Below are 14,417 nucleotides of genomic sequence, written 5' to 3'. Positions count from 1 at the left end.
GGCGATCACATATTAAGATTTAAGCACGATACGCTAAGACCCTCGGACTGCATGGTTATGCGTCTCGTACAAACCGGTTCTGGCCATGTGTCGCATGCCGGTGATTGATCTCAATTTAGCCCACTTTCGGAGTAAATATAAGTAACAAAAAAAAATATCACTCACAAACTTCATAGTTAGTACCCAGTAAAAGTAGTTCAAACCAGTCGTCAGTCGGCGGACCAAATTACATAACAATCGGAAATCATTGCCAATCCTTCTGAAGCAAATGCATGCTAACCGGTGGTGACTCAACTGGGGTCTCACTCTCTGAGAAGTGCTTATTGAACGTTCTGGGGAAACAAAAAAAAGAAACATTGAAGAAAAAAAAACAACGATCAAATGCCCCTGAAAGTTCGATCCGGTCTTTCGCTAATCGGCCCTTTTTTGCACATTGTATTTTTCGTTGCAGCCACCATCATGCTGAAGCGTGTTTCCTTTGCCGTTTTCGTTTTCGGGCTGGTTCTGGTCGCGGTTCAGAGCATCAAGGTCGACTATTATGGGTCCCTATATCGTCCGGATGAGCTGCACGCTCCCTACAAGAGCCCAAAGGAACAGAAACAGGACTTCAGCAAGATTCCCGGTGTTCCTGGAGTAGACTACCCAATCTACCATTCGGTCCCGGAAACCAGCTTCAGCTGCGCCCATGTTCCAGCCGTTCCCGGAATGTACGCCAACGTAGAAACCGGATGCCAGGCCTATCACACCTGCCACGATGGCCGGGAGGGACACCAGGGTGCTTCCTTCCTCTGCACCAACGGAACCATCTTCAACCAGAAGGAGTTTGCCTGCGATTGGTGGTACAACGTCAAGTGTGAGGAAGCCCCAGCTCTGTACCGTCTGAATGCCGACCCGGAACATAATCCCTTCGTGCCAAAACCGAAACCGGAAGATGAACTGCACAAAAAGTTTTTGATCCATGTTTAACAATAAAAACGAAACTATGTTGACCTTTTAATGCTCTTTGCTCTTTTGTATAGTTAATTGTTTTTCGTTGTTTTAATTTTTCGAGCAATAATGCTTTTGTAAATACTCAGTCTCTATTCATGATTATTACTGAAAATAAATCAAATTCAAGATTTTAAATTTTTTTATTTTGTTTTGAATGGTTGTGAAAACATCTATATGTTCCTCCAGCTTAGTGTCTAATATTTTTTGAATTTTGAAATTTGAATGATATGAAAATATTTTCCCAGAAAATTTTGAAAGCATCTTCAACTGGGGTAACATGAAACACCTTTCAATTTAAAAGGATTATAAAAAAAAAGGATTTCCACAAACGATCATAACACTATGCATCTAATGTTTTAAGGTAGATGGGACATCAAATTGCCAAAGTAAAAAAAAAGTCGTTCTATCTGTAATTTTAATGGCACAAACGGTCAATAATGTCACTTCAACTTTGAAATTTCTAAATTTTTAACTTTGACGATAATTTTTGTCCGTTTTTTTTTACAAACGGTAAACCAACATCTTACGAAATTTGAAGTTTCTGACCTGACATACAGCAGTTCTACAAGTTTCTTCGACTTTCATTATTCGAACTGCTATATCTCAGAAACAACGCATCACAATTTATCGAAATCATAGAACAAACGTGTGAGAAATTTCCGAAAAGGAGGTTTTATCTATTAGCACTTCGTCTATGCAAGACAGGCGCGGTCCTATGGGGGGGGTGATCGGGGTGATCACCCCCCCCAAGCGGCAAAAAACCGTTACGAAATACTCGCAAACGCTGGATTTTATATAAAAACCAAGAACTTTTCCTAGTATATGCACTTTAAAATTCTCGAATTTTTCCACTCCGTGGGGGTGTTTGTTAAAAAAAAAAGAATTTATCAATCACTTAATAGCTTAAAATTTAAAAAAAAAGTCGGTCCGCCAAACTAAAACAGCTGTAACTTGCAATTCCCTGGAACTTATTTCACCAAATAACTTTTGTTGAGGTACTAACAGCGTTGAATTAGAATTTGCTGACCATATACGCTACCGGCCATAAGTTTGGGATCACCCCCTCGAAAACAAGAAAATCTGTTTGGTCATATCTCAGTCATCTTATGATATATTGCATTTCTTTCAATTCTAAAGTTGATGATCAAAACTTTTTTCGTCTGTTTTTGGCAAAATGTATATGTTAACTTAATATGACTTAAACTTGGCTTAAATTTCCAATAAATCGCACTTTCTATTTCAACCCGATCAGTTCAGGTTTGGGTGGACCAAATCTATAGATTCGAGTTGCATTTGAATCTTTTCTCATAAATGTCAACAATTTTTTGTGCTAAAATTTGAATAGTGATTTAAACAGATAAAATAGCTACTTAAGTTATCGATCAAAAGTTTGGGCTCACCCATAATATGGTGTATCGGCAAAAAGTTTGGGATCATGCGAAACATGACATTTAATTTCGTGCATATCTCTGTCATCAAACAACTTATCGCTAATCTGAAAAGTTATATTTAATGCGTTGTTTTTGCTTTTTGGATATTTAGTAAACATGTTTTTTCAGAATAACTTCGTTAAAACTGTAGCTAGAGTTTGATATTTTTTTTGATAATGTTCACCAAATAGTCGGTATGTTCAATAAATACCTGCAAACTTGTTTCAACCATAACTTTATTATCTTACGAGTTATTGCAGATCGGTTTGGCTCCATGTTAGATGGATCAACATATCTCGATCCTTTTTAGAAGTAAAAAAGACTTGAGCCATTAAGTTTTAAATTGCCTTTGAAGCCGTTCAGATTCCCCGTGGATAGAACAATGAGATTTTACCCCCTTCTCCCTTTCCACGTGCACAAGTGGACATTTGGCAACCCCTACCCCCCTTCCCCCAGACGTTCACCTGGACAGATTCAATTTTTGTTGCCTACATCTAATACTACATTTCCATTTCTTGGTTTATTTTTGATTGCGGGCTCCGAATTTTACAGAATGCATCTCAATTTGAGATTCTCACAAGCCCATATTTTTTCTGAGTTAAAGATATCGATAATGCCTTATTAAAACTGTCGAAACTGTCTAATTAAAAAGATCCATTTAAATTTTAGAGATTTTTTTTAGAATAATTTCTTATTTTTCAACGTTTTTGATAAAAATGAGCTTTGATTGCATTTGCCTCGACGTAGCACAAATGATCGATTTTGATTTATTGATTTAAAACGATTCTTCATAATTCAAACTATATTTGGAAATTTTTAAGGTATTTGGAATTTTAATTTACATTCTTTTACGTTTGAAAAAGAAATGAAAACTTTAGATAAATGTATGGAAAATGGCCAAACACATCAAACTAAACATGTGTTTTTAAATAAATCATTTAGTTTTCTCTCAAAGGCTTATTTACTGTGATATTTTACGTCTTTCGTTAGCTTTGGCTCGAAGGGCGTCATACATTTTGAGCCGTTATCACAATTAAACAATTTAATAATGATTAAAAATTTTCATTAAAAAACTCATTCTTTAATTTAAAACTTTCAAAATAAAGTTAATTAAGTAAGAAATGGTTACGATAAAGTTGTTTTGAGACCAAAGTAATATTAAAATTATAAAAATAAATTTTAAGTATGGGGATTTTATAATAATAAAAAATTACATTAAAAATGAGAAACTTATAACAGGTTGAAACTTGATATCAGAGTTGTGCTTCAAATTCTATACAAGGTACGAAAAAAATTGTGTTTTTCTCCCACTTTGATTAGTACTTTTGCTCCAAAGCTGTTAGAGGCTCGCGTTACCTGCGTATGTGTGCAGTTGTTCACGCATTGTTTGTTTTCTATGCAAAAAGTGAAATATATTTTCATCAATTCTACCATCACTTTTAAAATATTACTCACAATGGTATTTTTTGCAAAATATTTGGTGATGCAGATGGTACTTTTGACCACATTTTAAGCTTATTTACGATTTATCATGTTCAAAATGTTCGTTTCACTGAATACTTGAAAAAGGCCAATAGTCGGTATTCGGCCTTTCGCACTCTAATGATATCTATTCAATTTTCGAAAAATACTGAAAATACTGCTGAAACTAGAGGTGATGAATAAAATCTGAAATCGAGTTCAGAAATTTATTTCCTAAAATCTGTTTTTAAAGCATATGCTCCAAAAATTTGCTTATATATACTTTAATTTTTCCCAGGTGAGATAAAACTATTCCGACTATTCACACCAATTTTATCGCAAATACTGTTTTTAGCTCATCCACACAATAATATTTAAATTTTTTAGTTGAAAACCAGCTTAATAATTTAGGTTAAAAATCCACTCTGAATCTGAAGGTTTGGTTATTTCAATCGCAATTGATTGTGAACTTTCATTAAAATATTGAAATAGTATTAACTTTCAGAAATTAACTCTCTATTCAATATGTTTTTATTTAATTTAAACATTATAAAAATAAAGTTTGAAAATATTGAGAGCATGATGAAAACATACGACTCTTCATTTTGTTAATAAATAATTCGTTGCAAATTAATTACTTTTTCTTTGAATTCAGTTCCAACAAAATTAGAAATCTAGTATGAGAGCTTGAGATTCAAGAAAAAACAAATGAAAATGAAGTCCCAAAAGCTTTATTCCTAAGAATAAGATTTTGATGATCTAATTTTGAAATTTAATTAATTATTAAAAATTTAAGAATTTGAACAAGAATTAACAATAATTCGATATTTTCGAACAACGATTCAGCAAAATACTTCAGAAAAATTGTGGATCACTTGATAATTTTTTTTACAATTTCTTCTACGAAAATGTGTGTTGATTTTCATTTGTGAAATGATATTTATATCAGAAAATTCTGTAAAGAATTCTTAAAGTTATAATTTTTACTGCCAAATGTAAAAATTACGAAATATATGTTTTTATCAACACATTTTCGCAGTGAACATCTTAGATTCGCAGATTGTTTTATAAAAGGATATCGAAATAAGTAGATTGAAGAAATATGTTAAAAATTTTCCCTTTTTTTCTTTTATTTCAAACTTTTAAAATTACAAACTAACAAGTTTACAAACCTACAAAATACAAGACTTATTTGCAACCAAACCAACCCCACCCCCCTTCTTCCCCTCCTCCATCCTCCACTCTATTTCTCATAATAAACGTTTTTCGACAGATATTTTCGATCCTTCTTATTGTCTGATTTTTGAAAGTTTGAAAAATCACCCCCCCCCCAAGAGCCAACTCTAGGACCGCCCCTGATGCAAGATGCAATGTTTCAGGCTAGGGTTGAAAAACGCAATTAATAAACAATTTTGGAAGACTTATGAAATCAACATGCTTTCCGTCCTTTTATCAGTCAATACATTTCAAGCATAGAATCAATGACAACGAAAAAATTAAATTAATGAATCACTTACGTTAATGTTTACCCAACCGATAAGGTTTTTCCAAAAAGAAAAAAAAAATTAAACATTAAATATTATATTTTAAAAATCATCCGGCAAAATTTAAATTATGGAAGTATATGAATTGCGTAAATTTTGAGATGGAGCAATCTAAATGATGAAAGCCGATAAAACTAAATTTTAGTAGAATTGCTGTTTATAAGGTCACAAATATTATAAAAACTTCCAATTTCCTTAGGCAGTAGTGTTAAGATTCGTTTTACTTTTGTAGGAAACTGGTTAAAAACAATTAGGGAAAAATGTTATACAAGTATAAAATGTAAGTGCCAGTGCCAGTACTCACGCATCTCATTTCTATAGAATTACCTTCTAGTAGACTCGGCAAACTTCGTCTTACCATGTTGAACTTTTTGTCCATTATCAAATTTTTTATCGCTGATCAACTATGGAATATAGCAATAGGTAAATGTTGAGTTGTCAGTCGTCTAGCTTTTGCAAATATGTTTTAGTTTTTTTTTTACTTTCTTTTCCGTTTACCGTAATCCGGGGTAATATTGATCACTTTTTTCAATATTTTTCGATTATTTTTCCCGTTGAGGGAAATGTGGCATGTTTCTTATTTTTTAAACCAGTACTGGACACCTATGAACGTAAAACATGGTTGCAGAAATTTACTGGACTGCTTTAAATTTGATTGAAAAATCAATTTCGTCGCTGTTCAGGAATTGATGCTTTGGGGTTACATTGATCAGTCTCCATTTTGACGCTTTTAACGAGTTTTCTTGATCATAAAGGAAACAAAACACTTTCATAATTGTTTAAAAAGTCTAATTTATCAATTTTACCTTGAGTTTTGACTATTTCTTTTAAAAACATTTATTATCGAAAAATAAACAAAGATGCTGCATACATCTAGGTGCAAAAATTATAATAATTGCTAGATAGTTTCAGCTTCAAAGTACAAATGAAATTTTCACACATTCTCCTAGGCCCTCCTTCTATTTCCATTTTCATTTTTACTTCAAAGTTAATCATAAGATAGGATTCATACCCATTTATCCAATAAGGCTTACTCTTGGAAAATGTACTTACTTTTAAAATATCAAAAATTTATCATTAAATAACTTCAAAAAAAAAACCACTATAACTTTACATATACAAATAATAAAAGTTGTTCTTTCACATTCAACCACCCTATTGCTTCTTAATACTTTTTGTTATTATCAGGAGAGCTGTTTGAATGCGAGCCTTGGAAAAAATAGATATTGTAAGATTTTGAAATTACATTCTTACTAACAGAAAACTATTTTAAATACAATCCAAATTTTGTCTATTTGATACCCAATTAATAGGCTTTCAAAGGTAGAAAACAGTTTTCAAAAATTCAAACAATAGTTATCCCGTTTTGCGGTACTCGGAATGTTTCTCTTTTTTCTATCAGATTAACTCAATAATAAATCTTACATGCATCTTACATGAGTACTATTTTATTTACTTTTCTTTAAATCGGTTTTTTTTTTCATCGCCGCCATAGGTTTTTAATTATTTTTTAAAATTTAGAATGATTAAAGCTTTTTTACCAGTATTCTATACGCTCTAAGGCATTCGCTCCTCTTAGAGAGACACTAAATTCAGCAGGCAGAGTTTATAAACAATGAACATGAATGAACATCCAGATAGGATAAAATAAATTCTTAATTTTAAAGGATTCAGGTGCCAAAGTTTTGTAAAAGTTTTTTTTCCATTATAATAAAAATCACTCTTGTATGAAAAATAAAAGACAATTTCAAATTAAGAGAACACGAAATAAGTAAGAAGCAACTAAAAATTTGTTTAAACTTTTTCTTGGATTGAAAAGCCTAACGTTAAGAACTGTATAGGTTGACTCTAGAGCTCGAAATTATGGCGAGTTTTCTTCCAACTGATTGTGCGACCTGGTCAGGGCCGAGTGTTATTTCCGAGGACACACGTCGCTTACCTGGACATTCCGGCGGAAGACCGTTTGGATTGCACTGCACTGCAGAAAGCGTTCGTTGTCTCACGCGGCCTGTTGGATCACGACTGCCGACGATGATGATGGTGGATGTGTGCGTGAGAGCGGAACGCATCTGATGACTTATCGCCGAGGGGCGTCTTAATGGTTGAATAGTTGCATTATGTAACTGTCTATTTATAATTATTCGTCCTATCCAAATAGTTTGCTTTATGGTGTCCCACACTGATTAACCGCTATTTTTTATTCATAATTTTTTAATTCTCTGGTGAAGTTTTTCTGTTTTTTAGAAAAACTATTTTTAATGGAATTATGAAATGTTTCGCTATTTTGCTGTGCCCTGCTTCTTTTTGGAAAAATTAACCAGCATTCCATTCAAAGCTATCATTTTCAAAATATAGCATAAACTAGCAGCTGATTTAAAGGTATGTTTTTGTTGAGCCCTCCAACTATATAATTTACCACAATCGGCAGCGTAAGCTATATTTTTACTTCCGTTAAATAAACAGTGTAAATCGAATTTATCATCAAATATTGGGTTCTCATCTAAGTGAAAGTGAAGTTCATGATATTGAAGATGTTTTTCATCTCAAAACTGTGAAATAGATTTTAATATATCACTTCAGGATAGACTAAGGTTGCCAGAATGCCCAGTTTTATCCGGGTTTCCCGGATATTTAATACAAAATTTGGGAACAGTCCGGCCCGGCCCGGTTGCCCGGATTTCCTCGAAAAATGCCCGGATTTGGCTCGGATTTATTAACCTTATTTGACAAATCCAACAAAAATAATTTTTTTGCCTTATTTTTTTGAATGCGGCCTCCAAAATGAAATTTTTTGAGCAAGTTTTATGTTTTTTGGAAGCCTATTTCAAATCTGTCGTTGAGTTTTGATGAAAAACATTTTTTTTCCAATTTTTGTGACTTGATTCTTGTTGAGTAATTTCTGGGTTTAATCCAAAATTGCCCGGATATTGCTCGGATTTTTGGTCGTCAATTTTGAAATCAATTGCCCGGATTTTTTCAGGTTTCTAAATAAAATTTAGATTTGCCGGTTCGGATACGTGCTGAAAATTTTCTGGTATAGACATTTATGTGGATATACATTTATAAATTTTAAAGATATATGTAGATGCCTTTTTTTTAATTTTATGAAATGAATTTGCGGCTTTATCGGTGAGGGTTAAAGAGTTGAAATGAAAGACGGATAGAAGATCAGAAGAAAATTCTAAGGTGGTGAAAAGAGCGAAGAGCATTTGAAATAGAAGCTTGACCACATGCTAAATTCTTTGTCCCGCATCAATTAACTGTATTGAAGAAGTAGTACCCAATAGAGAAGGCACTACATTTTTCGATACAGTTAATTATGGATGGTTCGACCGCCATGTGAGTGTGCACATGTGCCGAACGGACAAAAAATTTTTTTCGGCACATGTGCACACTCACATGGCGGTCGAACCATCCATAATTAACTGTATCGAAAAATGTAGTGCCTTCTCTATTGGGTACTACTTCTTCAATACAGTTAATTGATGCGGGACAAAGAATTTAGCATGTGGTCAAGCTTCTATTTCAAATGCTCTTCGCTCTTTTCACCACTTTAGAATTTTCTTCTGATCTTCTATCCGTCTTTCATTTCAACTCTTTAACCCTCACCGATAAAGCCGCAAATTCATTTTTTTTTAATGTTTGTAGTTCAGAATTAAAAAATCTTTTTTTTTAAATTTTTTTGTTAAAGTTGTCTTTACAGTTTGTTCCATAAATGGTGTATGAAAAGTCCCAGAAAATATATTGAAGATTCGAATCTCGAATAAAAAAAGTTGTTGTCGCTGACATGAAAATTTTACTTTTTCCAGCTTTTTGAGGATTTTAACCACTGTGCGGTAGTCTTTTAGATTTGTTTTGAGCTGTCTGTCATACTGTAGACACTCTTTGTCGATTTCAAAAGTGTACTTTTAGGGCCTTATTACTTAAAACGAGTCGAGTAACTCCAGCCACTGTCGAGTCGAGCGTAATGTCGTATTACGGTAGTCGGTATTTAAATAAAAATGATAAAAATCTTAATTAAATTTTAAACAAAAAAAAAATCCCAGCCCTAGAAAGTCAAAGTAAAAACAATGTTTTTTATTCAGAACAGTATCCGATCTCCATGTTTAATGCATTTTTAACATTTTTTGGCATCTCAAATAAACTTTGAGCGCTTTGAGGCGATCCCTAAATCAAATCCGGTTAGGCTGATATTTTTATTTATTCGTTTTTAAGACAAATAATCGAAATATGTATAGTTGGTTTTTGAAATACCATGAAGAAATTTTTTCCATACGTACATACATTGCCACCCTTATATAAAAAAATTGGTCTAAACTTACAATAATTGCTTGATTATCTTTATGGGATACATTCAGTATTCTGAAAAACGATTCATTGAAAAAGAATTTTCTAATAAAAGTTGATTTTTTCAATGCTTTCGAATTGTCTCATTTTTTCGTAGAAATTCAGGTCTGAATAAAAAAATTCAAATAAAACTAAACTCATTTCGGAGGTTGTGATTCCATAATTCACATTACTGAAATAGTATTCCTATTCCAGTTCAGGATTTTTTATTTTCAGTTCGAATAATCATTACAAAAAAAAAGCTGCTTTGAAATTATGGTTCAAATTTGGTTTTGTATTTCATGTCAAATTTGAATAATGTTTTTGAGATCATATGCATTTTTAATATATTGATAATAGTTTTTATAATATGTAAAAAAAGAAAAAATTGTTTAATTTTCGAATTCTTCATCCTTACACAAAATTCAAACATTAAAAGCTTCGAAATTTTAATTCAGATTCACAATACAGATTAAAATTAATAATTTAAACAGTGAATTTAGATTAAATCTGAACTAAAGAATTAGAGTAATAGATTCGTGGACGAGGGCTCTAAACCTTGGCTCATAAAATTCTGATCTGGATTTAGGTTTTTTTTTTTTATTTATTTATTTTAAAATAGCAATTTCAATTACAGTTTTACAATTTTTTCACCATATTTCCTCATTATTAATTTACAAATTGTGTCTCAACTTTTCTAAAACGTTTTACAATGTCCCTTATTAAATCCAGTTCAACACATGTTATCACTTCTATTCGTAATCATTATCAGATTTAAAAAAAAACACTCACACACTTTACTTTCTAATCCTCGAACGTTCCATTTGTGATGTTGATTTTGAGCATGATTTAGATCTTATTCTGTTTGCATCCAGCTTGATTTGCTTGGTCCTCGCCCTTGTTACGACACTTTGAGACGCTACTACTCCCTTTAACGCATCAGCCTTGGCACTTTGATCTGAGTCAGTCGCTGAATTCACCGGCGCTGCGGCGTCACAAGCACCTTTTCTACTTCGTTTACGTCTATCCTTCACTGTATGGAAACCCTCGTCATCATCTGAGCACATGTCACTTTCACAACGTCCATCTGCGTCTATCTTAGCTATAGCGTCGTCCTGCTTAGAATTTGAATGTTCGGCTGTCAAAGGCTTTGAGTGGTCGGTACACCCGGCTTTCGTTGGAATCAGAGCTTTTACTGTAACTTCACGACCATCAGTATCCATCGAAACAATAGCCGTCTTTTCCAGTGTCGATAATTTGCTTGCTCCGCCATCTTTGGATTTCTCCGTACCACGTGCCAGCGACTGTTGATTCTCTCTAATAAAAGCATGTCAAACTGGGGGTTTGCGGGCCGCATGCGGCCCGCGGCCTTGGTCAATGCGGCCCGCGTAGCCCTGTCTTAAATTGTCACAAAAAAAAACTCCACTCATTTTTATCTAAAATATTACTGCAAAAAACTTATATTGAATGTAAAGTTTTCAACTTAATGCAAATGTTTTTCGATGTTAAATTTCTTCTCAGAAAAACACGCATAACATTGTTGCTCTGAACCACAGTTTGAGGTGTAATTTTGTGTGTAAATATTCATGGCGTAAACAACATAAATATCTTCCAAGTATTTTGGTTCAATTATTTTTTTTTTTTACCGAAGGAACATTGTGATATTTTTTAAAAGCGTGAATATCAACATTATTCATTGTAAAAAGCACATCCTAAATTATTAAAAATTTCACGTTATTAAATTTGTAGCTCTGAATAATTTTATTTCGGTGACCACTTGTTTAACGTTCAGTTAATTTTGTGGTAAGTGTGTTGGTTGCACCGGAATTGAACAAAAACATATCCCACCGCTGGAGTCTTCTTATTGTCTCAAACCTACCTGAATACGTCAGTATAAACAGCATACATTTTTAATAACACTAGTTATCAATATTTTTAATAAGTAAGTTGAGAGTCACTTTTAATACCATATCGTTCACTGAATTAAAAAAAAAATCCGATGATGATGAATATTAGAGCAGTTTTTGAAATACTGTAAAATGAAAAAAAAATAATTGTGTTTTTTTTAAATATCTTCAGCCATGGCCGTAGGAACGGGGGGGGGGGGGGTTTTGGGGGTTAAACCCCCCCCCATGAGGATCCAAAAAAGCAAGCGAGGTATTCTTCTCTACACTTGTAATTTTAAATTCAGAATCAAATTATGATAATGGAGTAAGGTTATTCAAGAGTAACAATCTAGACGAAAAACTAATGTCGAAACCTCAAAAACTTATCCCAAGCTCAAAATTCTGCTTCACTTTTTTCAAAATTTTCTCACTTGTTCATAGAAGTTCAGGTCTGAATATTAAATTTTTAAGTAAATTAAATTCATTTTGGATAATCTGTTTCCATAATTCCCAATACCAAAATTTTATTTCTACTTTCGTATTTCGGATTTTGTATCCAGTTCAGGATTCTTGATTTTCAGTTCGAATAACCATAAGAAATTTGAAATCAAAAGCTGCTTTGAAATTCTGGTTAAAATTTGGTTTCGCATATCATATTAAATTTGAATCATCTTTTTCGAGATCAATTGCATTTTCATAGTTTCCAAATATATATAAAAAAATCTTTTATAAACAAATCAGAAGTTCTTTAACTTAATTTTTACACAAATTTCAAACATTTGAAGCTTTGAAATTGCAGATTCATTTTGAAATTCATATTTCAATACAGATAAAAAATAAATAATTTAAATATTTAGTGAATATTTAGTTAACCTGAACTACAAAACTTGGCTCATAAATTTTGGTCTGGTATTAGGATTCGGTATTTTTTTTGTACATTTCAGAAATCGTAAAGAAATTCGAATACAGATTCAAAGCTCAATTATTCAACTCAAGTTCAGAATTCCGATTCAGTACGCAAATTCAAAATTTAGAAAAAAGATATAGCTAGCAAATTAATTTTACAATCGAATTAAATTTTTTAGGAATTCAAGATATCATGAATTTAAGATTGCTTATCAATTGAATTTCCAGACTTCTAATTTTTAATCAAAATTAGTTCATACACACCATTCCACTGAAAATCACAAATAAAATGTAGAATTTAAGTTAATTTTCTAAGTTTTGTTTTATGGGAAAAACCATAAAAAAATCATCCACAGGATTATCATTATGGAATTGATTATTTATGAAAAATATTTGCTGTTAAAGAAACATGTATCTGATCTTCACCAAGAAAATCTGCATAAATTTTCCGATGTATTGTTTAACAATATTTTCAAATTAAGAAACGCGAGAAAATCTAAGCCGTCAGACACCAAAATTCGGCATTTTATTAGTTCAGGAACCAGTAGACAAAATCTGCTAATTTAATATATTTGAGTTGGTAATTTATGTTAAGTTTATTAGAATGAGGTTTCATTATTAGATTCATAACATTTGAATTATGCTTTTCAATGGAGCATACTAGCGGCTAGCGAAAAAGAGATATTTTGTATTTGGTCCGTATTGTGTTAATATTGCTTATTTTTTTACCCAAATTTCTAACTAAAATCATTCATTTGATTCAAGTTTGCATCAAGCAAATTAGAACCGAAAAATGTGTATCTCTTTTTTTGTTGTAAATTTGATTTACTTACAAACAAATAAGTTTAAAATCTTTGAATTTCCAAAAGAGTTTGATTTGAGTCAAAAATAAGTTTTTTTAAGAAATGGAAGCAGGTTATCTTAAAAAAAATTTTTTTATGCTCGAATCAACTCAGTTTGATCTACCAAACTCTGTAACAAATTTGAAGTTTTTAACCGCCAAAGAAAGTGAATTTATCTCACCTTTATGGTTTGGGATCAATTTACTAAAATCACGATTTAATACTAAAACTTTTAATGTAAAAGTACATAAAATTGAATAATGGTAAAGTTACAAACAAAATATGTTTTTGATTGTATTCGTGCATTGTTGGGCAAAAAATCATAGGTGAAAATTAGTCACCAAAACCCCCCCCATGAGACGGTTCTTCCTACGGCCCTGTCTTCAGCTACTGTTCATAAAATTATCTTTTTCTATAATCTGACCAATGAACCAACTTCGCAGATATTTTTTTGTCTTCTATTCGGATTCAGAGGTCGATTTAAAATTTGAAACTTGACGTCAATAAATGAAGTTCAGTTTTTTAAACAATTGCTATCACATCATATGAGGCCCTCAGAGCCAAAGGGGTATAAGTGCACAAAAGCTACTTTCGAGATAGCACGCATCAAAGTTTGTTTGTTGGGATATTTTCCATATACTTTTGAAGATAACATTGTAAAAATCGCCAATTTTCGACATTTTTGGAAGACATTGGACATGAATTCGATTGTGTTCCCTACCACACAGAAGTACGCTGGCTTTCCTGCCACAAAATATTAAAAAGATTATTTTGCTACGAGAGGAAATAATATTATTTTTGGAAATGAAAGGTGAACCTATTGAACATTTTCAAGCAGACGACTGGGTTCAGGATTTGGCATTTGTCGTTGATCTCACTGGCCACCTGCAAGATTTGAACTTAAAACTTCAAGGATAAGAAAAAAATATCATAACGGCTTGTGATGATGTAAAAACTTTCAAGCGAAGTTACGGTTATGGATCAACCAAATTCCCAAAGAAAACCTTGGAAAAGATCAAATGAGGCTGCATC

At 32.3% G+C, this 14,417-nt stretch overlaps 2 protein-coding genes across 3 annotated transcripts in view; one reads left to right on the top strand and one right to left on the bottom strand.

Annotated features, from left to right (window-relative positions):
- Positions 1-14,417, bottom strand: part of LOC129757681 (tyrosine-protein kinase Abl) — a 448,900-nt gene that overhangs the window by 47,185 nt on the left and 387,298 nt on the right. The window lies entirely within an intron of this gene.
- Positions 452-1,125, top strand: LOC129757682 (uncharacterized). Its single transcript, XM_055754967.1, has one exon. It carries the CDS (start codon positions 460-462, stop codon positions 964-966), a length of 507 nt encoding a protein of 168 aa, XP_055610942.1. The 5' UTR covers positions 452-459; the 3' UTR covers positions 967-1,125.

Source organism: Uranotaenia lowii, chromosome 3, assembly GCF_029784155.1.
Source record: "Uranotaenia lowii strain MFRU-FL chromosome 3, ASM2978415v1, whole genome shotgun sequence".
In the NCBI taxonomy this organism is placed as follows: Eukaryota; Metazoa; Arthropoda; class Insecta; order Diptera; family Culicidae; genus Uranotaenia; species Uranotaenia lowii.
This window is presented reverse-complemented; position numbering and strand designations above follow the sequence as displayed.